This window comes from Triplophysa dalaica, chromosome 7, assembly GCF_015846415.1.
Source record: "Triplophysa dalaica isolate WHDGS20190420 chromosome 7, ASM1584641v1, whole genome shotgun sequence".
Lineage (NCBI taxonomy): Eukaryota > Metazoa > Chordata > Actinopteri > Cypriniformes > Nemacheilidae > Triplophysa > Triplophysa dalaica.
In genome coordinates, this window is record NC_079548.1 from 14,441,691 (window position 1) to 14,468,286 (window position 26,596).

Below are 26,596 nucleotides of genomic sequence, written 5' to 3' on the forward strand. Positions count from 1 at the left end.
GACTAGATGCACAGGAAATCCTTATAAAAAAACGAAACAATGTTTGCATGAAAATGTAAAAGAGCAGAATGGTTTACGTGAGGTTTATGAGATACAACTATATTTCGTTCTGTATAGAAGCTTAACAAGTTAATGCAAATGTAGTGTGGAAACAATAACTGTAACGAATGTCTAAAACTAGGAAAAGGGTAACAAATAGAAAATCTGAGGAAATGTCATGTATTGCAAAAACAATTGAATGCAATGAAAAGTCCCTGTCGTGATATAGAAACAAATTTAGTTGGGGGGGGGGTTGTTTTGTGTTTGTTGTCTTTGACCCTGATCTAATACAAGCTTATTGTTTCTTTTTGTTATTTCTCAACAGAGAGCTAAAATTGGTCCCAGCAAAACAGACAGCTCATCTTCCAACATCTCCAAATTCGACAGCAACGGCAACAGGGATCGCATGAAACTGTCTGACTTTAATTTTCTCATGGTGCTGGGCAAGGGTAGCTTTGGAAAGGTAACAGCATCCTATTCTCTCTCTCTCTCTCTCTCTCTCTCTCTCTCTTTCTCTCTCTCTCTCTCTCTCTCTCTCTCTCTGGTAGGCTTACTGTTGCTTTGAGCAGTGGATAATCTCAGTCGGTACAAGGTCATTCTAAACAACCAGAATTACTGGTACGTCAGGGCAGAAAGCGAGGAAGAAGGGAAATGGGAGGATGAGTGGGCATTCTCTAAGTGAGCCTGCGTTCCAGCTGCTGGCAGTTGCCATGGCAACAAGCTTTAAAAATGATATTGATATGTCGAGGTGTAGCAGTGGACCTCTGTCAGCCTCATTAGACACGACTGCTTTTGATGCCATCTGCATCACGACAAACAAAATGTCAGCCCAGCGTTCTCTGTGACAGTCACCTGTCCAGTTCGGTCCTTGACCTTCCAGCTCAGAGAACACCAGACGTCATACTCCAATGTCTCTACATGGCTTTGAGCTTCTTTATAGGTTTGATCCGTGTTTATAGACAGCAGTCAGAGCTGCATGGCACGATGTCACAGAAATAGAAAACGATGATCATGGATTGATGTCATGGCTGGTTGGGACAGAAAATTCACACGGGTATGCTTATGTTTGTTGGACTGTTTAAGAAAGAATAAGAAGTCACTTTGCACTTCCATATTTAATTTTGTTGTTCGATTTCAATAGACAGTCATTGGTCAGATTCTGTTCATGAACGTGTTGAGTCGCAACAGATCCTGGAACATTTCCTGTTCAGTTCTCACCCAGTGCCCGGCAGTCTCTCGGTTACCGCTTTACTTGAGAATGTCCTTGAGACTTTTAAACACTGTGTGCAGCCGTGCACCTTTTGTTTGATCTGCATTTTTCTAAACAGGTATGCAGCGGTAATGAATGCGTTGGAATGGATGTGACCTGCTTGATATGCTGCTAGAGTAATGTGTGTGTGTGTGTGTTAGGGCGTAGATCCTGTGAGGAGCAGATGGTGTCCTCTGTAATGTTGAAGTCTATCGCTTCTCTTTTCCCATCGCCAGTCACAAGGTGTCCATCTGGGGCCGCCTTTACACTGAAATAACTCTGCTCATTTTCATGTGCATTTATTTTCAAGAGAGAGGAAAAAAGCAGAGCCAGAGCCACCGCCTTGCCATACAGTTTGTTCAAGCATTACGTTTCCTCTTTCAGGATTTTCATTATGTGACCTTGAAGCAGAATGTGAGGGAAGGCATTTGAGAGACACTTTCACACGCTGATGAAGCGCATTGGTTTGGTGACAAGTGCTGCGTCTGTGTCAGGCGTATTGGATTGGGTTTAAATGCATCACACACACATCTTAGCACTGAGGATGTCTGTTATAATGAGGAATGTGAATACTTTCTTTTCTTTTGTAAAAAAACTGAGTATGACGAAAAACGAGTTGATTCAATCAGATTAGTTATTTTTACACACAGCAGTATGTAATTTAAATGAAGCAATATTTTAACTGTCACTAAGCATTAAAGCATTAAAATCCCCGTGAACTGGAAATTACAATTGTTTTTAACTTCCATATTTGGACGATTTCCACGAAACGGATTTCCGAATGAGACAAAATTGTGGGAGTGGCTCGTGTTTTTCACTGTGCATTAATTGGATGTATAAATGCAGTCGTTGCATTTTAATAAAGGAAACTGGCAGAAGACTGACAGTTGAAGGGGAGGAGTTAACAGATGCTCTGCCCAAACCGTGTAACTGACGTTAGGTATGGTGGATAGCCACTAGAGGAAAGAAGTGCATTTTCAGATATTAACTAAAGATTATGAGGGCACGTGAATTTTAAAAAGAGAATGATCCACACTGACAAGCGTTTTTACAGTAAAGACTGATATATTTCATGAAATAAAAGAAATTGTTATTTTTCATTTCACTGGGACTTTAAGCTTTAAACAGGCAAATTTACACCAAATTCTACATAAACAACAATAAAACCTCATTCATAAACCTCAGCATTGTTTTGCGATAGACCACTTTTCAAGAGGTAAACACTGGTCCAGGAGCACTTCCGGTTTCTTTTTCGTACATATAGAATTAAATCTTAAACAGTTTGTTTAACATTTGGATTCGGTTATACATGTTCTGCTTGTTGTATTTTGTTAAAATGTTTTTGTAATGTTAAAAAAACTAAAGAAAGGGAGTTCTTCTGGACCAGCGTATGACCAGCTTTGTTTACATCTTCAGAAGGGATCGATAGACAAAGAACCTAATATGAAAACCAAAGAGAGTGACATCATCGGACTCTTTCTCTTGTGTGTGGCTGTCTTACTCCCAAACACTTACACACTCAGTATTGTGAATTATTGTTACTCTGAAGGGTCATTTTTGTTTTTCCTTTAGTAGTTGTGAATGAGGAGAGTGAGTGTATTTGTGTTTGTCTTGTAACAGATGTTTTCACAGACGTCTCAGTAATGGAGAATATGTTTTTGCATTGCTTGACTGCCAGTCTCTTGCATCACTTTCATTCCATCGGATGAAAAAAAGAAGCGAATGATTTTCATGAGTTTGTATTCCATTGCAGGCATTCTTCACCATCGCATCTACTGTGTGCATTATGAACTATGAACTATTTAGTTTCATATGTTTGTACCTAATTATTGCTAAAATTCATTATTAGAACTGTTTGGGATTTTTTAGTTTTGGAGGATCAAAACCTGATTTACAACTCTCATCCTTTATTACAGTCTTTCTGTTCTCTTCTCATTTTCCTCCATTTTCTCACTCTGCTTGGCTTTTTCCTTCCATCAGGCAAAATCCTAAAATGAGTACAATTAAAATCTGCTCTCTCACCATTCACCATTTCCTTCACCATCCCATTGTGCCCCGCTCAAATCTGCTTATCTCACTGACGCGAGAGCTTTGTCTCTCCAGTCCGTCATTTCTCCTCATTCACCCTCATGTGCGTGTGATTCGGTGTCTTTGAGCCTGTAATCACGTCATATTTCATCTGTGCCTCATAACAGTCTTAAGGCCACTGCAGCTGTGTTCTCTGGCCTGACAGGCTTTAAACGTGCCGAGAATGCGGCTCCTGCTGTATTGATCTCTAGTCAAAGGCCAGTGTTTCCTCTGCTAATGAATGAAGTTGTTGCGTTGTATTCCGGTGTTTGTTTGCTCATTTCCTTTGGTTTCCTTGCATAAAAGCTTCAGGTATATACAGTGTTTGATGATAAATTCTGTCTCTTTTCCTTTTTTGTAGGTGATGTTAGCCGAGAGGAAGGGAGGAGAAGAGCTTTTTGCCATTAAAATCCTCAAGAAGGATGTGGTGATCCAGGATGATGATGTTGAATGCACTATGGTGGAGAAGAGAGTATTGGCCCTGTCGGGGAAACCACCCTTCCTTACTGCACTGCACTCCTGCTTTCAGACCATGGTACAGCCCTCTGTGTCCTGTCGTCTGTCTTCTCTCTCCTCATTCCTTCCTTCTAGTTTTACTTCTTCTCTGTCCTCTCTTCTTGTTCTTTCTCGTGTTCTCCCCTTGTGTATTTTCTCATGTGTTCTCGTGTTGTGTCCTCTTTTCTTGTCTTTTCTTGTGTACTCTCATCCTTTCTCCTGTCCTGTCCTCTCCTCACTTTTCTTCTTGTTTCCTTTTTTCTCTTTTCTTCTCATGTCATCTTGTCTCGTGCTTCTACACAGTCCTCTTCTCTGCCCTATTTTTGTCTCTCTTCTCATCTCGTCTTTTCTCGTGTCCTCTTGTCTCTTCTAGTGTTTTCTCACCTTTACTTGTGTCATCTTGTCTTTTCTGGTATCATCTCATCTTTTCTTGTGACTTCTCATCTCGTCTTTCTTCTTCTCATCTCGTCTTTCTTCTTTTCATCTCGTCTTTCTTCTTTTCATCTCGTCTTTCCTCTTTTCATCTCGTCTTTTCTCGTGTCGTCTCGTCTTGTCTTTTCTCATCTCGTTTTGTCTTGTCTTTCCTAGTCTCATATCGCCTCGTCTCATCTTTTCTCGCGTTGTCTCGTCTTTTCTCGCGTCGTGTTATCTTTTATTGTGTCCTCTCGTTTCTTCTGGATTCCTCTCTTCTCGTGTTCTCCTCATTTCAGCAAAAAAATGATCTTCGTATCCCGCCCAGTCTATCCTTCTCTTGCCTCTCCCCTTTCTCTTCTTGTCTTTTCTCCTCTCCCCTTCCTCTTCTGTAAAGCAATGTCTGTGTAAGCGTGAGCTTAAATATTTTTATTTTGCAGCAAACGACCTAAGGAAAAAAAAAATGAACATGTACACACAAATCCACCCCTTCCCAACCCCCACACATTGCTTTGTGACTGCAGTCATTTGTACATTGACAAGAACAGTGTGTGTGTGTGGCCATGTGAATGTGACACGCTCGCGGGGGGAGGCAGTGTGCCACACGCTCATCTCCGGCCACAGCAGAGCACTGACAGAGGCAGCACTGCTGCCTCCCAACATCCCACTGAAATCTGCATGAGCCTCTGTCACAGATATCGAGACACACAGAAATTGAGACATGCGGTGAGAGTAAAGCAACACAGGAGACTGAAACAGTGGAGAGTCTGGGGGAGGAGGAAGGGATCGTGACGTCACACGGCCCGGGCTCTTTTCCTGATATTTCTGGAAATGCATTGGATCTGAAAGGAAACAACACCATGACGTCATCGTTTCCTCTGTGCACGCGATAGTTAAAAGCAAATAAAGCCTGGTCGGCTGGGACATGAATTTCTTTACGGGGGAAATCAGTCATATGAGGTGTTTGACTGCCAAACAGCTGCAGTCATGTAGATTATCCTCAAGTTAATAATGTCGAGTTAGTCAGATGTGTGTGCGGGTGTGCGAGTACGATGAAGTTTTGTAGTGGAGGGGTTTTAAGTACTCCATTACCTATTTCCCATTGTATTATATTTTACCCTAAATAACGCCTGTTAAAGTGAAGTGATGTAATGTAATGTCAATATGAATTAAAATAAAACTTAACAAGCGCATCAGCCTTTCATTGGTTCTTGTGAATTAATTTGAAATAATCTAGCTGTTTTAAGTATGAGGTTCCTCCGCTTAGTTTTTAGACATCTCAAAAATGTGATCCTTCGTGCTTTCTTTCATATCTTTCACTACTGCTCACAAATCTCGCTCATGCGGCGTATGTTCGCTTGTTAATTAAGAGCGTTAAAATACGCTTTAAAATAATTTTCTGCACTGCGCAGTCTATATTAGACGCAACATTCATGAGTGGGCCTGTGCGGATAATAAAGCTAGCAGGGGATGGTAAGGAATGCATATTTGGGGTGCGCAAAAGAGTTAATCTGGCTGTCTGTGTCATCTATTCTCACCTCTTGCTTCCCACCGTCACTGTGTCTGCAGGACCGCTTGTACTTTGTCATGGAATACATCAATGGTGGAGATCTCATGTACCATATCCAGCAGGTCGGCAAGTTTAAGGAACCCCACGCTGTGTGAGTACAGCTCTCCTAACTGTCTGTGCTGTGTTTTATAATACAGGTCAAAACTAATAAGCTTGCTGATTCTGTTTAAGCAAAGATAAGGTCTTAACAATAAGCACAACATTGCAATCTGAACTTAATGTTTAGCATGTTGAGTAGTTCTCTGATAAAACTAACTTTCTGTTCACCAGTTGACCAATGAGCTCACCGGTGAGTTCCTCAATGATTTAATCTTACTAATAATTTCTTGTTCAAAGTAAGCTCCTGCTGCGCTGTGTAACTTATCTCTTCAAGGTGACCTTAGACCAGTTTGGAACACTCTTCTTTCTCTTCATATTGGCCTCCTGTTGGAGTTAGATGTGTGGTGTCCACTCAGCACTTCTTACAGTAGTTTGGTACACCAAGGCCAGGTCAACCTACCCCCATCTCTGACCCTCTGTGTCTCTCACTCTTTTTTCATGCTTTTATTCTTCATCTTCTTTATTCATCTCTGCCCCTGTAGTTTGATGAGGTGATAAATTGGAGGAGAAAAGAGGTGTAAAGCCTGCATCTCATATTCATCCAGTGAGATATTTGAACGTGTGTGTAAAGGTTAAAGGGATACTACCCTAAAATGAACATTCTGTCATCACTTACTCACCGTCGAGTTGTTCCAAATCTGTGTAAATTTCATTGTTCTGATTGACAGAGAGAAAGATATTTTGAAGAATGCTAATAGACCGTTTCATCGGACGCGCTCGCATCTGACCCCCAGTTAACTACCATTTTGTGTTTGGCTAGTGTCTAATGATATAACAAATTATATTTTATTTGATTTATTTTAATATTTTCATTTATATTATTGTAATTATTGTATTAAAGGGGTGACTTGTTTTACACAAATGTAATATAAATCATAGAGGTCCACATAATGTGTCTGTTAAGTTTCAGCTCAAAAAACACCACAGATCTTTTAATATAACATGCGCTATATGCCCACTTTTGCGTATGAGGAAAAACGCGCTGTTTTGGTGAGTTTCTCTTTAGGTGCATGTGAGTTGACAGTCTCCGCCCCCTTTTCAGCAGAAAATGCAGCCAGTGCTGTGAGTCTGTGCTTCCAGCATGTTAAAAAGCCACACACATTGCTTTCTAATAGTGAACGGACAAACGTGTCACAGTGACATTTTATCTACTTTTAAGTTGCTACAGGTCCCTGGTGTCTTACTTAAAAATACCGGTTCTTACAATGTCTTTATTTGCAGCTTTGCCTCGTTCAGTGTGGATGATTTCCATTTGAAAACTAAATAAATCCATTGCTCTCTTGTCTCCTGTGAGGCTGGGAAGATTGTTCTGTGTTGGTCTATGCAGCCAACAACAGAACACTTCGTAAGCTAAGCTTTGCTACTTTTGCCATGGGGTTGGACCTTCACACATGTGAAAACAACAATGGCGGCGGCGCAATGGGTGGACACGTTCAGAACAAGGGGCGGAAATGTTATTATAAGAACGGCTGCTTACGTCACTAAGAGAGCGATTTCTGGAGCGCTCGTTTTCTCATAGGCTTGCAGAGATAGGTTCACTTAAAAAAAATGATTCGTTGGCAGATGCACAAGAGACCTGATTTTAGCATATAAACATGGAAAATTCATCTGTTTTTCATGAAATAAACGATTTGCTGAATTTTGATGTATGTTCATTTTTTAAATAAACAATTTGTTCAATGGGTCCTGCATTGGTTGCATTTAAACTAACCGTATGGTACATTGACATGTAGCGGTTGAGCTTGGTATCGGAGTGCAAATTTAAAATATTGGAGAGACAAGTTCAGCCAAAAACAAAAAAAAATTCCCCACATTGACTCCCATAGTTGGAAAAATTCATTTATATTTTTTTGTTCTGGTGAACACTAAAGAAGACATTTTGAAGAATTATTGGACAGCAAACTGTTCTGGGGCACTATTGACCGCCATTGTATTTTTTCCTACTATGGGAGTCAATGGGGGGCAAAATGTTTCTTTTTGAAGCATTCTTACAGATATCTTTCTCTGTGTTCATCAGAAAAAAGAAATTCATACAGATTTGGAACAACTCGAAGGTGAATAAATGATGACAGAATTTTTTGGGGGAACTATCCCTTTAAACGATGTTGCAAAAATTGCATTTTGCAGTTGTTCACTGCAAATTGATTGGATGTGTAAAACAGCTGTTGCGTTGATTTTGAAATGAAACTGGCAAGAGAGTGACAGTAAAAGGGGAGGAGTTAACGGATGCTCCGGCAAAGCCATCTAATTTATCTCATTTCTGGGCGGAAGTGCATTTTCAGATTTTAACTGCAGATTATGAGGTTACATGAATTATTAAAAGAAAATGACCCACATTGATAAGCTATTTACTATGAACGCTATGATATTTCATAAAATAATAAGAATTGTCATTTTAATTTCACTAGGACTTTAAAGGGATAGTTCACCCAAAAATGACAGTTCCGTCATCATTTACTCTCCCTGAGATTTTTCCAAACCATTATGCATTTAACACAAAGATATTTGGAAAAATTTCAGTAACTAAACAGCTCTCATCCCCCATTGACTCCCATAGTATTTATATTCCCTACTATGGCAGTAAATGGGGGATGAGATCTGTTTGGTTACTTTTAAGCAATGCTTTCTGCCTTTTAAAATAGCTTTTAATCGTGAATGAGTGTATAAGCTTGAATTCCAAGACCGGATAGACAGATGTTTCAGGATAGGAGATCTGAAATATAGGCGGCACGTATCCAGCAGATGCAGTAAATGACCTTTGCATTAATCTCCTCTCAGAGACACGTTGTGTCTTCGAATCTAACAAGCCTCATCTCTATTTGCTCTCCTTCAACTTGCTGTCTGCCCTTTATCATAAAGAATTAGCCCGTCTCGGAAGAGGTGAGGAGCGTTGGCATTGTGTTAGATATGGAGCTGAGTGAAGTTCAAAGGTCAGGGTGATTATACCTAGGACAGGTAGGGCAGAGAACAGTGGCAGCAAGTTGTAAGTGTTGGTACTGGAGTAGATCCTGGTTTCCACATGCTGGTAAATGTTAAACTGAACATGTGCAGAGCTTTTACTGAATGTTCTCTCCCAACCCTTCTCTTTCTCTGGCTCTGTCTTTCTCTCTCATGCGTTATCTCTTACTGTCTGTCTCTTTCTCTCCGGCCCGGTGGATGTGGACGCTGTGGCCTGGAAACAGAAGTTATCTTTTGACATAATCTGGCTCTGTAGTGAGGCTTGTTCCTGCTCTACCCCCAACTCCATTAGTCACTGAACAAGAGCGCTACAGTAATTCTCTTCAAATGTTGCTTTCAGATATGTGACAGACAAGCAAGCCATCTGATAAATAAAACATAACTGCGTGGCATGTTCGTATTAATAACAGATATCTGGCTTGCTTTATCTCCATCGTGTCTCTTTTTTAAGGACACATCTTCTGTTTTTGTAGTCTCTGCAGATACTGCTTCTATAGCGGGCTGCTATATTGATTTATTAGATGCCATTCTGGAATATTTTGTTCCTATTTACCAAGCCAAATACATTTTGCAATCCAATTTTATTTGATCATGACCACTAAACTGAATATTTGACCCACAGGGTGTTACAGGACCCCGGAAATGATGATAGATTATTATGTAAATCGTCATTGAACCGTCTCAGTTTTAGTTTGTTTTAAGCACATGGAGACAGATCTCTATGAGAGATATCATATCCTGTGTTTAGATTTACAGATTTACGCTGATTGATTTTGTGTGTTTAGGTTCTACGCCGCAGAGATCGCTATAGGCCTGTTCTTCCTGCATTTGAAGGGTATTATATACAGGTGAGTGAAGTCGAGACAATCCAATTTGTCTTTCCACACATTTCTAGTAGACAAAATAAACTTTAGCACAGAACAGCATTGAGTCATGTCTAACTCTACTGATGCACTGAGATTTAATACCACTTACCAATTTGTATATGCAAATGAATTCAATAAAATGAAAATGCATGTTATGGTGTAAATAATAATGCAGTTCTATTTATTTCCTGTAATATTGACAAAGTTAAGTTTCTTATAATGTGGTGCCCTTTACACTTGAAACATCTGTTTATTAATATTCCTCAATGAACAAAATAATATAAAAGCCACTGAAAAAAATACGAGACCATTTTACAATTATTACAATTTTAATAAATGCACTATTTGTGTAAGTGTTTAGGTAAAATTGTCATTTTTCTCTGTGAACTACTAACAATATTTCTCCCAAATATCAAATAAAAATATTGTTTATATTTGCAGAAAATGAAAACTGGAGAAACAGGTCAAAATAACAAAAAATAAGCTCTTTATTTTTTTAAAGTCCATCATAATTTTTAAGCAATATAACAGTAATATTTGAACATGTATTTAGGAAAAGTTATTTTTGTATATGATAACAATGATTTTTATCACAGATTCTATGTGTCTTGTTATGCCATTAGTCTGTTGATGACTCTGTCACTCCTGAGGTTTGATTTTGCTCAAATTAATTGAATATTTGGAATGGTCTACGGCTGTATATGCACGCATCTGTCTGTCTGTTTGGGGTGTATTCAACCAGACACACACACAGTTCTCAGCTGTATCACAGACGTTATGCGCACATGTGCTTAACTACATTTCTAAAATGATTCATCTTTGTACCACTGCACCCAGTTAGACCCCCTCAGTGGCTCTAACAGGAAGTAAGCCTGTAATCCAAGATGTTAACAGGAAACCACCAAACGCTTGAGCTCAACCCTCACATGTCATGTTTCACTGTAAACAGACAAACACTCATAAATTCTTTACAGAGCGTTTCTCCCGTTTTTCTCCTTCATCAAACTCATCCAGCGCTGTGTGCTTGTCCTCTTTATAAAGATGCAACAGTAGCACACACTTACACGCACATCATACGCTGGGTCATAAAAACCCATCTCACTTCCAAGCTCTTTCTTCTTCTCTGTCTGCAATAACACATGCATGCAGTATTAGTTTACTCTTGTGTGTTGCCCTCTGACTCTTCTCTTTGTCCATCAGAGATTTAAAGCTGGATAATGTCATGTTGGACGCAGAGGGTCACATCAAAATTGCTGACTTTGGCATGTGTAAGGAGAACATGGAAGACGGAGTAACCACCAAGACCTTCTGCGGGACCCCTGACTACATCGCCCCTGAGGTGAGCACTCACTTCCACTTTCTGTATGTGTGTTGATGAGCGGCAAAAGCATTCGGTGGGAGAGGAAATCCATCTGCCTACATATTTTACATGTGTATAATTCATGGATGTTTTAGAGGCCTACAGGTATTTTATTAATGTGTATCTTTCATACGTATGATATCTACCGATGTCATGCAACCAGCTTACACCAAAGATTTCTCTCCGTACATCTTTACTGGTTCAGTTATCCCCATGCTGACACTTATTGGTTTAACTGAATTTGTATGCAAATTAGACTGTTAAAAACATAACATCGTAATTGCAATATCATTTGCAGCAGCAACGGCACACATTCCCAGGAACATCTCCGCCAGGGCATATTGTACACAAGAAAAAACATTATATTGTTTTATTTAATGTTGCCCCTTCAAGGTTTACCATTGTATTGCCATCTTATATGCATCATATGTTTGGAAGAGAAAGAAAAAAGGTTCTTTAACCGGAGGCATCGGTGGGTTAAGTTGATAAGATCTCACATTCGTCTCACAGAGCAGCAGATGGTACAGCTCCATATCTAACAACAGAAGAACCATGAGCTAGTGATGGATCCACGACAAACACACAAACGCTGAGAACCCATTTCAGATCGACTAGTTCTAAAGGTTTAAATACTTGTGCTCTTTTGTGTGTCCAAGACACTTTGCATTAAACACATTGTGGCACGTGTTGAAATGGTTGGTAACACTTCAGGGCCTCTAGAACTCTGTTTCGTGAGGAAAGGAATGATAAAATGCTTTAGATTTTAATATTTACAGTTGTCCTTGAAGTGTCACCCCATTGTAATTGGTTTTGTTTATGCCGTATGCTCATAGCTGATACACTTACTGTGCTCTGTGTGTGCGTGCGTTTCAGATTATCGCTTACCAGCCGTATGGAAAGTCTGTGGACTGGTGGGCCTTTGGAGTTTTACTCTACGAGATGCTGGCTGGACAGGTATGATCATTCAGATCAACACAAAAAAGATATAATCTTAATTGTCAAAGAAGTATTAAAACAAGATAAATATATTGTTAAAAAGCAAAATTGTGTAAGCTATTAAGACTTGTCTTCAGAGATTATACAGCCAGGGGAAAATAAGAGACCATTTTTTTAAAATTATTTTAGGAATTTACTATTTACAGGTACGTGTTTAGCTAAATTATAATTTTTGTTTCATTCTGTGAACTACTAACAATATTTATGTAAAAAATATTGTGTCTACTGGCAGACATGGAATTCTGGAGAAACAGGTCAAGTTAACAGAAAAGAGGCTCTGATTTTTCAGACCTCAAATACTACAAAGAAAACAAGTTCATATTCACTTGTAATATTTGTACATGTATTTAGGAAAAGTTCAAAGGTTATTTTTTTATGTGATAACCTTGATTTTGTCTTGTCATGTTGTCAGGCTTTCACATTACTGTTGGATGACTTTATATCATCCCTGAGGTTTAATTTTGTTAAATTCAACAGACACTGGACAGGAAAGGCCACAATACATCTAGAAATCCTGATTAAATTAAACATTTGGAATGGTTTCTTATTTTTTTCCGCAGCTGTAGTTTTTGTAAAATGTCGGAACATTGTGACTACACATTCTACATGAATGTGGCTAGTTTCATAAACAGCTTACAGTGTAATGTAAATCTATACCATAATGTATAACTTGTATTCTTCCAAAAATTATTAATAGTTTTTTAACTGTTTATTCAACATTTGTGTCTTTATCACATTACCATTTCATATGGCACTTTTGACTTTATTGGATCACACCTCCTCATGGCTTATTGCTTTATTTTATTACCTCTAAAGCATACATTTTTGTGAGGTTAATGCTTCAACAAGAAAAATACCTAAACGTACTAAAATAAATAAACCTAAGTTCTTGTTGTCTTACACAATTAAATGTCAACTGTTTAAGGTTGTTTAGATATTTTACTAGAAAGCAAGACACAGCTTAATGATTGTTTGCATTCAAGAGGAGAAAGGCCCTTGTGGGGGGGGCTGTGCCTCCCCCCCCTCGCGCTCTCTGTGTTTCACTTCCTCTATACCCCTTGCAGTAAATAACTTCTTACTATCTCAAGGTCAGTTTTTATTAATTACGTTCTGCAAATCTCCCGAGACTAACGGCAAGTATTTCATGCCTATCGGGCTCAGTCAATTATTTATGAATTGTTCTGAAACAAGTCAAGCTTTGAACGCCAGAGAGCAAGAAGTCAGAATGGTTTTCAGTGGAGACTTCTGCTATTGAGTTATCCTGACAAAAACACACTGTGATTCTCTTTCTAGTCTTCCCTAAACAAACAAGAACAAGATGGAGAGGCTCTTTATTATGGTGATGACTTTCGAATTCCTGTTGTTATTAGAACGCAAAGTTCTGTGGTGGAACGTGGGAAAATTACAAGCAAATGAGACATAATCAATGTCATTATTGCCTACCATTTATAGTACAAGCAAATTATAAATCTCTTTTGCCTACCCTCATCTCTCTCTCTCTCCTCTTTTTCTGTGTGTTTCTATAGCCTCCGTTTGATGGAGAAGATGAGGATGAGTTGTTTCAATCCATCATGGAGCACCATGTGTCGTATCCCAAATCCATGTCCAAGGAGGCTGTGGCCATCTGCAAAGGGGTGAGCCGAAAGTATATCGCATCACATTCCTAAACCAATGAACGCCAGCTTTGGGTTGCACGGTGTTAACGCTTTCACCGCCATTGACGAGTTATCTCGTTTTGTGAAAAAGTACAGAATCCCAGAAACTGGCAACTTTTTTTTTTTCAAACTGGCAGCGAATGAGTTAAAGGCTAGAGACACAATCGCCTGGAGTAACTACTTTAGTTTCAAGTCTTTGCAGTTAGCCCACTTTAAGTTGCTTTGAATGAAAATGTTTAGTAATGCTTGAATTAATTTTGACCTCGCATCATGCATAATAAATCATTTTCAGCTGTTTCAGCAGCATTTCACATTTTCGCTCGTAGCTACCATAAAAAAATACCACAACCTCTGACCTGGCTGATCAATATGCACATCACGGCCCTCTCCAAAATCCACAGTTCAGTCTCCTCTGTTATTAGTAGGCCAATGCCGCTCTCGAGTTGAGCACTCGCTGGTAAAGCAGTCGAGTGCACATGATCTAAATCTTTATTTGAGAGATGGTCTCTAAAAAACACACAAACTGCTTCAGATGGCACTGAGCATGAACGCCGGTGACTCTTGGCTGTGTGCGGACCCCAAGAGCTCGGCTCTATTCGCTTCTTGCTTTTTCTGGAGAACTGCTTGGAACTGAGAGCTTTTAATAGACATGGATTTTTATGTTGAAGATAAATCCCCAACAAAACCAGACAAAAGCGGCAGAATGTCAGGGGCATCTCAGTCAACAATACAAAGTATTCCCTCAAAAGTGCTATCCTGTTTGCTCATTCCTTACATGTTTCTTTCTGCTTGTCACTGTGCACCCAGAGTAGAGCATATGGCTGCTAAGAAAAGAAGAAAAGTTTTTTTTTTGGAAGAATTAAAGTGAGGCTTGTGCCGTAGAGGACGTGGGTGCGTTCCTATGGCAGTTGGGAAATGGAACATCTGTTATCGGGTGAATCTCACAAACCTTTCAAGAACATGTCAAAAACATGGGTCATAATTCACCTCAGATGCTCTTTGAGATGTTTTATGGTTATAATGGGGTGGGCCATTGGCTGTCATTGTAATTTGATTACATTTTTTACTATATTATATAAAGTGATACCTTCTTAAGTATGAATCACAAATAATATCATTTAATAATTATATCTTTTGTACTGCTTTTTACAGAAGTTGATTTCAGTTGAACATAGCGTTGTTGTATGTATTGTTTCAATGTAATACAAAACCAGTGATCTACCAATAATGAGAATCTAATGAGACACACAAGACTATATCCTGAGAAACACCTGGATGCATTACAGTAATGAGACTTTGTAGGGAAAAGGAGCTTCATTGTCATACAAAATTATGCCACAATCTTAAGGCTCCTAAAATAGGCTTCATTTTCTAAATGCAACATATATATTTTTGTTTAGTTTATCGATTGATTTGTCCCAGCTTTGATCTTTATATACCTGACATGCTGTCTGGTGACCCATTCTGTTTTTCGTTAGGACAAAGGAAATCTTTTGGTATTGGGAGGACAATAAGTTCTAGAATATAAAGTGGAAAGTAGATGTGAGAGCAGGTGTCTCTAAAGGGACCCGTGCACTAATGCATTCATGCTAATGCGAGCATTAAATAATGAATCAACCTTCCGCGTTTAGAATCTGAATGCAGCTCGTCTTTGACTGGCTTCATAAAAATGCAGCATGCTGCTGGGTAAAGCCTGATAAACAAAAGTCCCCCCTCAATTTTACATTCCTCTTCCTATGTTTTCTCCATCTTTCCTCTCCTTCATCAGGTTATGCCTCTCAGCTCTTTAACTCTTATAAACATGAATATGCCTGTGTTGTGATTTCAAGTTTATAACATGAATACTGTAGTTTAAACCATTATAAATATAGTCTTGTTAAGCAGAGCCACTCAGACTTTATAATTACAACCTAAGTGTTTATACAATGACAAGAAAATTAATAAGATGGAACCTAACAGGGTGGAAATAAAGAGATAAGGTTTACCTCTTTACAGAGTTTATGACGGTGTGAGTTTGGAAGACGTTTTGAGATTTTTTATAGCCTACCAACTTTTGAAATGTTGATGATGAATATCACTTTCTGTGATATAATTTAACTGGATGGATTATTATAGACAGGGGTGCACATTCATTTTTCTGTCAGGTTCTCAAGAGAGCACCTGGAGATTCGGTTTGGTGCACACAGTGCACATAGTGTGACAAATTATATTTACCTATTAAAAAATGTTACTTTTAAAGAACAATAAACAAAATAATACAGTGTGATTAAAACTATATTTATATTATTTTAAATTATACTTAAAATACAATGAAAATGTATTACTTCTTACACTAGTTAATATTAATATTCAACACCAATTTTGAAACCTAAAATGACAATCTTATCCAGTTCTACATTTAGTCGGTCTAAAATAGTGATTGTACTTGTGGATTAAAAGCTTTCAACCATGTCAGTACGCAAATGAGCGGTCTAAACTTATTTACAGAGCGCATTTTTTATTTTGGATGCGCATGCGCGCCTGCGCACCACTTATGTGCATCCCTGATTCAGTGACACTCCAAATATTACCACAAAAAAATAACAAACATTGGATTGAATCATGTCAGAGTGCACTTGTGAAAAATACTGTGGTGTAACTGAGTGTTAATTCAACTGTAATATATTAAGTATACTTGTAATGCCGATTTACGAAATAGTACATTAATTAGAATGGAAGAATGGAATAGTACATTCCATCCCAAAACTCCTTTCAACATCCTTTATCACAAGTCCATAGATAACGGTCCACAGACATAAATAGTTGTAATTTAGTGGCTTAAGACCATAAAAAAGGTCTCACTTCCAAACACGTCATGTACAAATATACAATGTCAAATACTTCAAAACAGTGACATAGGCCAGCTTCTGGCAACACCGTTCAGCATGCAACGGCACCATTCACCTGACCAGAGCTAATACTGCTTCACCCATAAATAGGACATTTGCTTGAATATACCGTATTCCCACTAATAAATGTGACTACTATAAATAATCAAGGGGTGGCGACCATGACAAATTGTAATGCATTATAGTAATTAAAGAACTCTTCTCTCTACTCTTATTGTTTAAAAACACTATACATCAACACAGCATCTAAGAATAATACAGTTTACTTTAGAAGGTAATAAAATATAGGCTACCACAGTATTTTTCCATGTGGGCTGGCAGTTTATTTCTGCAATTAATCCACAGTACATAAAAAATTCACAATACATTCAAATACTTTCCCACCTCTGTATCTATCATCCCATCTGTCTCTCTCTCTTCTCACGTTGTCTGTAGAATTTATTTTTCTGATCAGTTTTCGCTCCCTAAGTCTTCATAGTATCTGGTGTAAATGTTTGCCGAACTTCTCTAATAGTTTAATTCCGCAGTGCAGATTCTGAAGGCCTCTGCCCCCAACAATCTCCTAAAATAGAGCAGGAATACTAAATGAATCCTTGACATTTAAGACAGATTGGAAAATCCTGTAAGTTTGGACAAGCGCCGCTTCAGAGCGGCTTTGGGCGCAGGGCACTGCTGGGAAAGCTACAATGGAGCCATGCAATATAAATGAGGTATTTCCCTTAACCAAGCGGCGCAATCGTTCATCCAGCACAGTAATTGAATGACTCATTTAGTCTGGCCCTGTGACTTTCAGAGGACATATGGATAAATTGGACCTGTCGTAACCAAAATGTTGATGCCTTATTCTGCCATGGAAAAAAACAAAATTCTCTTTTTGCTCAGACGATCCATTGGGGGAATATGTATTAATGCCGCTTAAACAGATACAGATTGCAGAATACACTAACATAGTGATGTATTCTGATGTGTGTTCATTAAATGGCTTTGTCTCAAAATCTTGTGAGCTTAGGCATTTTTGTGGTCATATTTAGAATTTGTCTATGATGCCCCAAAAAGCTGTCTATCATCACCAAGATACTATTGTTTGGACGTGGTATGGAGATAAAAACCATGGTTTATCAAAATGATAATCCTCCAGTACTATGGTTATGGGTGGTTTGACTATAAATGAATTGCATTAAATATTAAACATTAAAGGACACACATTCTGGAAAATTCACTTGTATAAGGTTGACTGAAGAATTAAGTATGTTAAAGACAAAGCGTTTTTGCACCGATCCGAACACAGAACTTACAGAGTGTGGTTGTAGCCGCTCTGAGGCTACTCCGGTAGCAGCGGGAGAAGAATTCGTCCTGTTAAGAGTTGTTCTAGCAACAGAAATCATTTCAGAGGCATTATTTTAAGGTTGAAAAACTAGAATGTGTTGCTTTAACAAATGATCTCTCTATTACAAGCATCATTCTAGAGGTTCGCCCAATCGTGTTCACCCGCTATCTGCTTAGAATGATTTTCGTTCCTACTCGATGGATCCCGCCAAATTTAGATCACGTTTCCGGATCTCACATTTAAGATCTTACATTTAAATTTCTCCATAACAATTATAAATACACTAAACAAAAACATATCAGTTTTTTATCGTCTTGTCAATATACAACAAAGTTCTTACATTTTAATGTCAATACAGTAGACAAAATATCACAGAGAAATATAAATTGAATACGTGAGGTTCTCTAAGGTGCACTCGGCAGCCTGCCCGCACTGTCTGGCGGCTGACGTGTGCAAATTATCTTAAAACGGAGTAAGAACTGGTCCACGCATGCAGCACATGCATAACACAGTCCTCAGATCAGGCTCTACATGTGGTCAGTTAAAAGGATGTCGGGAGTGGGCACCCGTCCAAAGACCCCCTCCCGTCCATAGTACCAGAGTTTCTGACCGCTACCGTCTTTTATCCAAAAAATGTAATGACCTCTTCATCATTCTGCACAGATTTTAAGACGCACAGTATGAAAATGATCAAGACAAGTACTTGACATTTGTTGTTTAAACTGAAACTTTGAATGAACGTAAACCCTGTCAGATGGCTTTGAAGGTCTGGCTTAATGAACCTGACAGCAGACAGAGGTGGACGGCATGTGCCGCAGGAAGCTCTCGTGCAGCGGTAACAGCAGATAGGTGCAGCTCTGATGCTCTGAGTGCTAATTGAAGAGTATTATCAGTGTTGATGGAGTGTACAGCTCTGATACGAGCGGATTAAAGTGGGCTGCTGGGGTTCTTTGATATGGAACACAGCCCAGCACACTGCTGAGAGCAGCTTGGGATGCAAGCCTGATACAGACTGATACGCCACACACAAACTCTCCCTCTCTTTCCCTCCTGTACCGTTTCTCTTTTCATATGTTGTATTTGTGTAAGCTCTTGTCACTGTACACTAACAGTTTAATGAATATCTCAAGCCATCTGTCAAGCCATCTGAATTTAGAAAACGCTACATGCCCGGTTGAACGCTTTTCTTAATACTGCTGAAATTCAGCTAATACAAAAGCACAGATCTTTTGGCATTTGTGTTGATCAGAGTGTGCATTACTAAATATTATCAGCATGATGACAATACAGTGCTCCCATGGTTATTAAAACATGCAAATAGTTATATCTTTTTTTCTTCATTTTTAAAATTAAATGAATGTTTGACATTAAAGCCATGTTTATTTTGTGAGCTATAGCCAGACCCACATACAATTTGTTTAACTCTTTAATTTAGACAGTTTTACTATTTTTACTTAATTTATTTGTGCTTTACCCAACAATATGACTTGTTTAATCTCGGCTCTGTTGTGTTATCTTATTTGCTTATTTCAGATTTTCGCCCCAAATATGTTTTATTTTTTTATGTTTTTTTAAATAGAGGAAAGATGCCAGATTCCATATGGGCCTGTATATAATGACTAAAGAACCCTGTAGATAAAAAAATATGTTCTTCGCTGATCCAAGGGTGAATTTTTATTTTTGGGAGTGAACCGGCGGTCACGCACGTACCATCTAAGGCTAATGTGACAGGACAGTGATGGGCCGAATATTCCCATAGCTTTCTGTAGCTGTCAGTCTTTCATGTGACTAACTGAGTTATCGTCACTAACTCACAGAGTTAAAGTTTAAGAGCATCTATGCTGAATTCTCTGAAGAGCAATTCTGTGTGGTGAGCTGAGGGAGAGATAAAGCGATTGACTTGACTCCGAGACTGCAGGTCACTTGTGTTTTTGGCTTAAGTCAGCCTCTAGAGCCTGTCTTGAATTGCGCTGTCAGATTATGCTGTGACTCTGTCGTTCAGAGCGGGACGAGCCGGCTGTGAAATATCAGTGCTCGTGCAGAAATGGAGAAGGGATGGATGGATGGTCTCAGTAGCAGCATGTGACCCAGCTGCACATTTTACTTTATATACATTAATGATGACAATAATGCTAAAGCTTGAAAGGCCAGTGGAAAAAGTATATCGAGACGGCATAAAAAATCGTGGGTGTTGCGGGCTCAGGCATTAATCTAACCCTGCTTGAGTGATCCTGGCTCATCTGAACCTGCCCGTTCCTGCCTGATCCAGTGAGGGTTAAAGCACTGGCAGCCAGCAGAGACCTCCGCACCCCCCACCACCTATGCTTCACAACAAGCCTGGAAAGACTTTGTATGCTGCCATCAATTTTTCATGCACACTGAGGCGCTGAAGAAAAAGCGGCGAGTTGTTGAGCTTTTCCCCTCGCCTAATCTCTCTCGCACACGCTAAACTCACTCACTGGAATAAAATAGCCAAACGATTTTGTTGTATTCAACATAGCATGTTCTGCTGTGGAATAAAACAGCTGTCGGTGAAGGGGAAAGAGAGAGATATGTTAGCAGGGAAAAAAATGTTTGTCCATTGTTTCACCCTCTGGAGCGAAGTTAATGTGTGCCTTTTACCCAGAGTATAGAATTATTAAAGTAATTAATTACACTGATTGATTATTATATCATGTAGAGAACTGTTACATTTTGGATTAATTAACAACAGTGAATATTTGATGGTGGTTTAAATGGTTTGTGGTGTTGCACACCAAGATAAAGTGAAAAACAATGTTATTGGTTCACGTTGATTTTTAAGGTATCTGATTGGAACAGCTGTTATAGCTGAAGAAAAGAGATTATAATTTAGCGGCAGGTGTGTGCTTTTTTCACAATCGTTCTAAGCACAGTCTGAAACGGTAAAGCACGTTGCACATTAAGTCCGAAATTCAGGTCCGAAATCTCCGAATGTTAAAAAATAAAAAGAATGGGAAATTCCAGCGTTATGGACGTGACAAAAAAATGCTCAGAGAATGAATTTGTTACGATTATATTGAACCATCTGTTTATATTTTACTGAATCCTTGTTGATGGAGTCTAAACATCGAAAAATGTCAGCCTATAAAAAATAATTTGATTTAAAAAAAGAGAAATAAACATGAATTGATGTGACAATAAAAAGCACGGTTTTCTGAGACGATAAACTTTGTAGGATTTCTGTGAAATAAAATGCACAATCCTTAAGCAATAATACCCAATGAATGGAGAAGGGATGCCTCTTTATAGAACAAAAAATTGTTACTTTATATTCATTTTCATGTGTCCATTTATGAGGAATATGTAGCGTTATGGATGTGACTATCCTGAAAATGGCACTTACCTGACTAGGTAAAATCATGAACTAAATATAAAACAAATGCTTTACAAATTTGAGGAGATCTCACATGGGTGTTTGAATTACCAAATGTTAACATCTGTGCTGTTACTATTGTAAAAAACGCTGGTAAAAACATACTTTTTTCGTGGTATGGTTGACATTTTCACGGAATTGCCTATTTATTTTTTAACAAGCGGGAATTTCGTACGCATATTACGGACTCAATGTGCAATGGGCTTTACAGTTATGTTTCCACGTGAGCCTGGTTGGACACGGCACGATTACAAACTGTTCTCGGCTCAGAATTTTCGGCACGGTTCTCTAACTGTGCTGAATCATGCTAATGAATGCGCATCTAGGCATTATAGCTCAGTCTCTTTTGTGACCGACGCGTTTGTGTTTACATTCTAAAAAAAATTGTTATCAGCCCAGCGGTGGAAAATTAAACCATTTGCGTACCGGCTGGCATAGATCACGGAGTGGAATGATTAAACAATGAGAATGATTTGACGCAACGGTAGAAGAGCGCTCTATGTTCTGGTAGCTCGGTAGGAAAATAGATTTGCCTTAGCTGCTGATTACAATAAAATGACTTTCTGCTGCCTATAATGTATCTGCGCAGTTTTCAATCAGTAAACTTCCAAAAAGGGGGATTATTATTTGAACACTTTCATCTGCCTTTTTCCTGTGTTCCTGTCTTAAATGAATCCCGAAAGACACAGAATGTCAGCGACATTAGCAGCAATATGTACTGTATATAACCCACATGGTATTAAGTAAAGTAATTTACAAATGTGTCTTCTGCAGCATCATCACAACAGGGTGTTCAACTGCACTACCGTTAACATTAAAAAAGTTTTGATCATTTTGTCTGGGCTGAACCCAGCCAGGGGTGCCTCACACGGCCTGTAAAGTGAAGCTGCGGAATCTTTGATCGTCCCCTGGTAGCTGGCTGCAGTACAGGTCATTAACCCTGCCCTCACCATGTAAACGAATGGGACAGGAGCCAAACTATAAAATCCAATTACCCTTCAAATATTTTTTCCCAAAGATGTTTTCTGTTATTTAAAGTCAGTTTGTTTCACGTTGATGTATCTCCAAGTGTTCGTTTTTGGGATAAGCTTTGTTTCAGTAAGTTATAAGATGTTTTAAAAGAGGGGTGTGGTAACATGATTTCTTCGTTTACGGTTGGGTCATCAAGGAATAGGGTCAGGACCTTGATATCGCGCTACACTTTGTGCTCACTACTGCGCAGACTCTGGTTCCGCTGAAGATTCCTTTTGCGCATGCCCAGGTTCCAAACTGACGTTTTTGCGTAACATGTCAGCGGCCATCATCGGACGTACGCTCAATTCATTTCAATGAATACAATACAGTCTATGGGAAGATCATTTGGAAAGATAAGATGTAAGTAATTCATATTAAGTAATATCTTACATGATGGCCTAAATGGAAGAAAAGAGTGAGTGCAGTATGGAGATTTTTTAGGAACAGTGAGGTCATTTCAAAATCTATAGGGAAATATAGACATTTCTTTCACTCATTCATCGCAGTTGGTGGCAATATGCCCCTCTAACGTTTGTCTGCAACCTGCCATAACACCTAAAAAGAAGAAGTATGGACAAAATAACTTATCGTGAGAAGGAAGGAAACACTGTCATCCCGCAATATTCGTAAATATTTATCGTCATTTACAAAAAATTGCTTAAGTTTTGCTAAGATCTGTAATGGAGACCTGAATAGTGAGTATTATAGTAAACTTTTCTAAAAATCCCAGACACTCGTGTTTTTAGTAAATATTAAAGAATACAACCGTATTAGCTACAATTTATCCAATATGTTCATACTACACAATATATTAGTGTACATTAAATAAGTGGTAATGGTGTAATACTGTATATTCCAGTATCCAACAGTTTCCTATAGTAAATACAAAATGTTTTCATCTAGCTTTGTGTCATTAGATTTTTTTTTCATTTTGTAGATTTGAATAATAAACACGGATGAGCACCGTTATACTACTTGATATCGTGATACTCCAGCTGGGATAGTATCACAATATATGTTAATAATATTGTGACAACCCTGCTGTATCGTTTCAGCTGATGACCAAGCACCCGGGCAAGCGTCTGGGCTGCGGTCCTGAGGGGGAGCGAGACATCAGGGAGCACGGCTTCTTTCGTTACATAGACTGGGAGAAACTGGAGAACAAGGAAGTTCAGCCACCATTCAAACCAAAAGCCGTAAGTCGCATCCAGTGACCTCTGACACGCACACATGATCTCTCTCACTTACACTGCTTTTGTGTCAAATCCAAAAAACAGGTAAGTGTTTCAGACTTCTCTCTGAACGAATGTTACGTTACTCGTTTTGTCAATATTACCTTGCAACAGCATTTCTATCAACCAATCACAGCTGTTCTTCTGGCCTTGACGTTATATTACATCGTCTAACCCTTAAAACATACATAAACACACCTTGGAGCAATCTAAACCCAATCCTAAAATCAGAGGACAATAATTGGTTGACAGGGATGTCGTTCCAGCACAAGCAGGGAATGTTAACAAAGCACAATCTCCTACTTGCAACTCTCTTGGACTCTTACAAGTGGACACTAGCTGGTTTTAAAGTAGTCAAATTGTGATCTGCTATAGCACCCAGATGACAAGAACTTTCAAGTTTTCATCTTTGAGGGCATTGAGGAGCAGTAGGGTGTAATGAGAAGTCAGTGCGTTCTCCTTCTCTCTAGCGTCTCTCACACGCACTGTAGCATTTTAGCTTCATTAGCGCTGCGCGAGCCAGAGCTTCGGCCGAGCTGAGCCGTGTTTGTCAGCCTCAGTCAGATCCTTAATGAGAACAGCTTCTCCTGCGTCTTGTGTGCGTGTGTGAGCTGTCAGATGAAGCAGGCATCGGCCGAGCTTTTGAAGAAAGCAGCACTCCAAAGCCTGCATATCAGCCCTTGTGACCTCACGTTCAGACTCAGAACCAGAGACCGGCCTCAGATCGCGAGAAGCGCTCTCCATGAGAACAGATTGCATTGTTAGTTGAAGGAGCATCAGGGAAAAGCAAGTTCAGTTGAGTTTTCAGGTGTCTGTGCAGCAGCAGATGGAAGTTCGTATGCTGATGTCAGAGAAACTCTCGGTGATGATGTCCACATGCTCAATGGACACCCACAAGACTGCTTGATTGCTTTACTAATTCATCATTGCAAAGTAGATTCTGAACATCTCGTATGAAGCTATCAAGGTATCTTTGGAATAGCATGTCGCTGTACACATCACGGCCTGTGGCTCTTAAATGAAGCGTGGCAGCAGTGTTTGGTGAGGGATCACGGCTGTGACATGGATTAGGGAATCAAACTCAGGGGAGGTGAATGTGGACGTGGGCCCTTAAACTGTCAGAGTGACTTTAGAGAGGAGAGGGACGAGAGGAGGGATGCCATACGGAGCTGTTCGTTTCTCTGCTGGTGGTGTTGAATTATCTGGTGGCAGGTGAGAAGTGACTGTTGATTGGTTGGTTGGGACTTTAGCCAGCTCTAGGTGGAAATCGTCTGCAGATGGACTGTTGTTTTCTGCTCGTGCCAGCCCGCTCGTGCCAACCACACGAGGGCAGCTGTCTGAATGCTGCCAGCAGCGCTCATTCTTACTTCCTGTATGTCAGATGGGACTCTCTCTGTGTCAGTGTAGATTGGATATGGTCACCTTCCCTTCACCCTTTCACACACACATGCTGTCCTCATGCTATTTTCCCGTTCAAACAATGATGGGTGGAGAGAAGAAGGAATAAAGCCAGGTGAACGAGCGAAATATTTACTTACTGTATTTGTCTATCCATCCATCCATTTTCTTTCTTTCTTTCTTTCTTTCCTTCATCCTATCTGTATGTGTGTCTGTCCATCCTTGATTATTTATTTATTTTTCTATCTTCCTTTCTGCCCATCCTTCCTTCCATCCATCATCTTTTTTTCTTTCTTTTTGTTTTTTATAAGTGTCTGTTCGTCCATTGACCATCTATGCATCTTCTTTCTTTCTTTCTTTCTTTCTCTCTCTAACAATAAATCTATTGTCATCTTTCTTTACTTGCATCTTTGCATCTTTATTTTTTTTTTTATACCCTTACTCTCCCTCTCCTTTCTTTCTTTCTTTCTTTTTTCTTTTTCTTTCTTTCTTTCTTACTTTCCGCCCATCCTTCCATCCATTGTCTTTATTTGTTCTTGTTGTCTTTCTATGTGTCTGCATCTTTTCATCATCTTTCTTTCTTTCTTTCTTTCTTTTATTTTATCAATCCATCGCTATTTTTTCTTACTCTCCCTGTCTTTCTTTCTCTCTCTCTCTCTCTCTCTCTTTCTTTTTTCTATCAATCCATCCTTTTTCTTTCCTTCTTCATCCTCTTTCTTTTTGTTTTTCTATCTGTCTGTCCATCGAACAATCTACCATCATCTTTCTTTCTTTCTGGTCTTCTTTCTTATCTTGTTTTTTTCTTTCTTTTCTACTTATTAATTTATTTGCTATTAATCAATCTATTGGCATCTTTCTTTCTTTACTTTCATTCATCCGTCCATCCATCTTTTATTTTTTCTTACTCTCCCTCTCTTTCACTCTCCCTCTCTCATTTGATCTCCATGAGCAGTAGTCATATAGCGATATGAGAGAGCTCAGGGAAAACATTGCTGCTGCATTTTTCTCAGAAAAGAAGCTGGAGTGTGAGCGAGCGATAGAGCGACAGAGAGAAGGGTGTGGAATGAAGGGGGCTGCGTCAGTGTTTGCACGCGTGACAGAAAGTTGCAAATGGGCAGCGTTTAACACAGCAGTCATCAGACCATTTGTCATGTGTGTCTTCAATAGCAGGAGGTGCTCACAGCAGACGGGGCACATGATGGTAATGCCTGTGGACAGGTGGCTTTACAAAGACACCAAAAAGCTTTTGCATCCATTTTCAGGGGCAGATGAAATGCAGGTCAGCCGAATCTCTGTAGGTTCAGTTGCCTAGGTGGCACGGTGTGTGCAGGCGGTGAGCGGGTGGACCCATGAGTCAGTGCCTGCTATGATCACATTCAGAAATACAGTTTCGTCTGCAGTGGGGCAGCAGGGGTCACACCGCTGCTGCATTGGACCATTAATTGGGTTTAAATTAGAGAGGCTTCTGAATGCATCCGTACACAGATGCTGTGCTGGGTGATTTAATGGTTTCCTCACACAGATGTTATGCCTTAGTGCTTCACTGTCTGTCACTTTGTGTGTGTGTGTGTGTGTGTG

General features: G+C 39.3%; 1 protein-coding gene across 2 annotated transcripts in view; it reads left to right on the forward strand.

Annotated features, from left to right (window-relative positions):
- prkcbb (protein kinase C, beta b) overlaps positions 1-26,596 on the forward strand; it is a 97,783-nt gene that overhangs the window by 59,754 nt on the left and 11,433 nt on the right. For both annotated transcript variants that reach the window (XM_056752044.1, XM_056752043.1), the window contains exons 9-16: positions 365-502; positions 3,717-3,890; positions 5,831-5,922; positions 9,674-9,736; positions 10,955-11,093; positions 11,988-12,068; positions 13,637-13,744; positions 23,444-23,584. In XM_056752044.1, the coding sequence (XP_056608022.1) occupies positions 365-502; positions 3,717-3,890; positions 5,831-5,922; positions 9,674-9,736; positions 10,955-11,093; positions 11,988-12,068; positions 13,637-13,744; positions 23,444-23,584 (936 nt within the window). The remainder of the gene's footprint in view (positions 1-364; positions 503-3,716; positions 3,891-5,830; positions 5,923-9,673; positions 9,737-10,954; positions 11,094-11,987; positions 12,069-13,636; positions 13,745-23,443; positions 23,585-26,596) is intronic.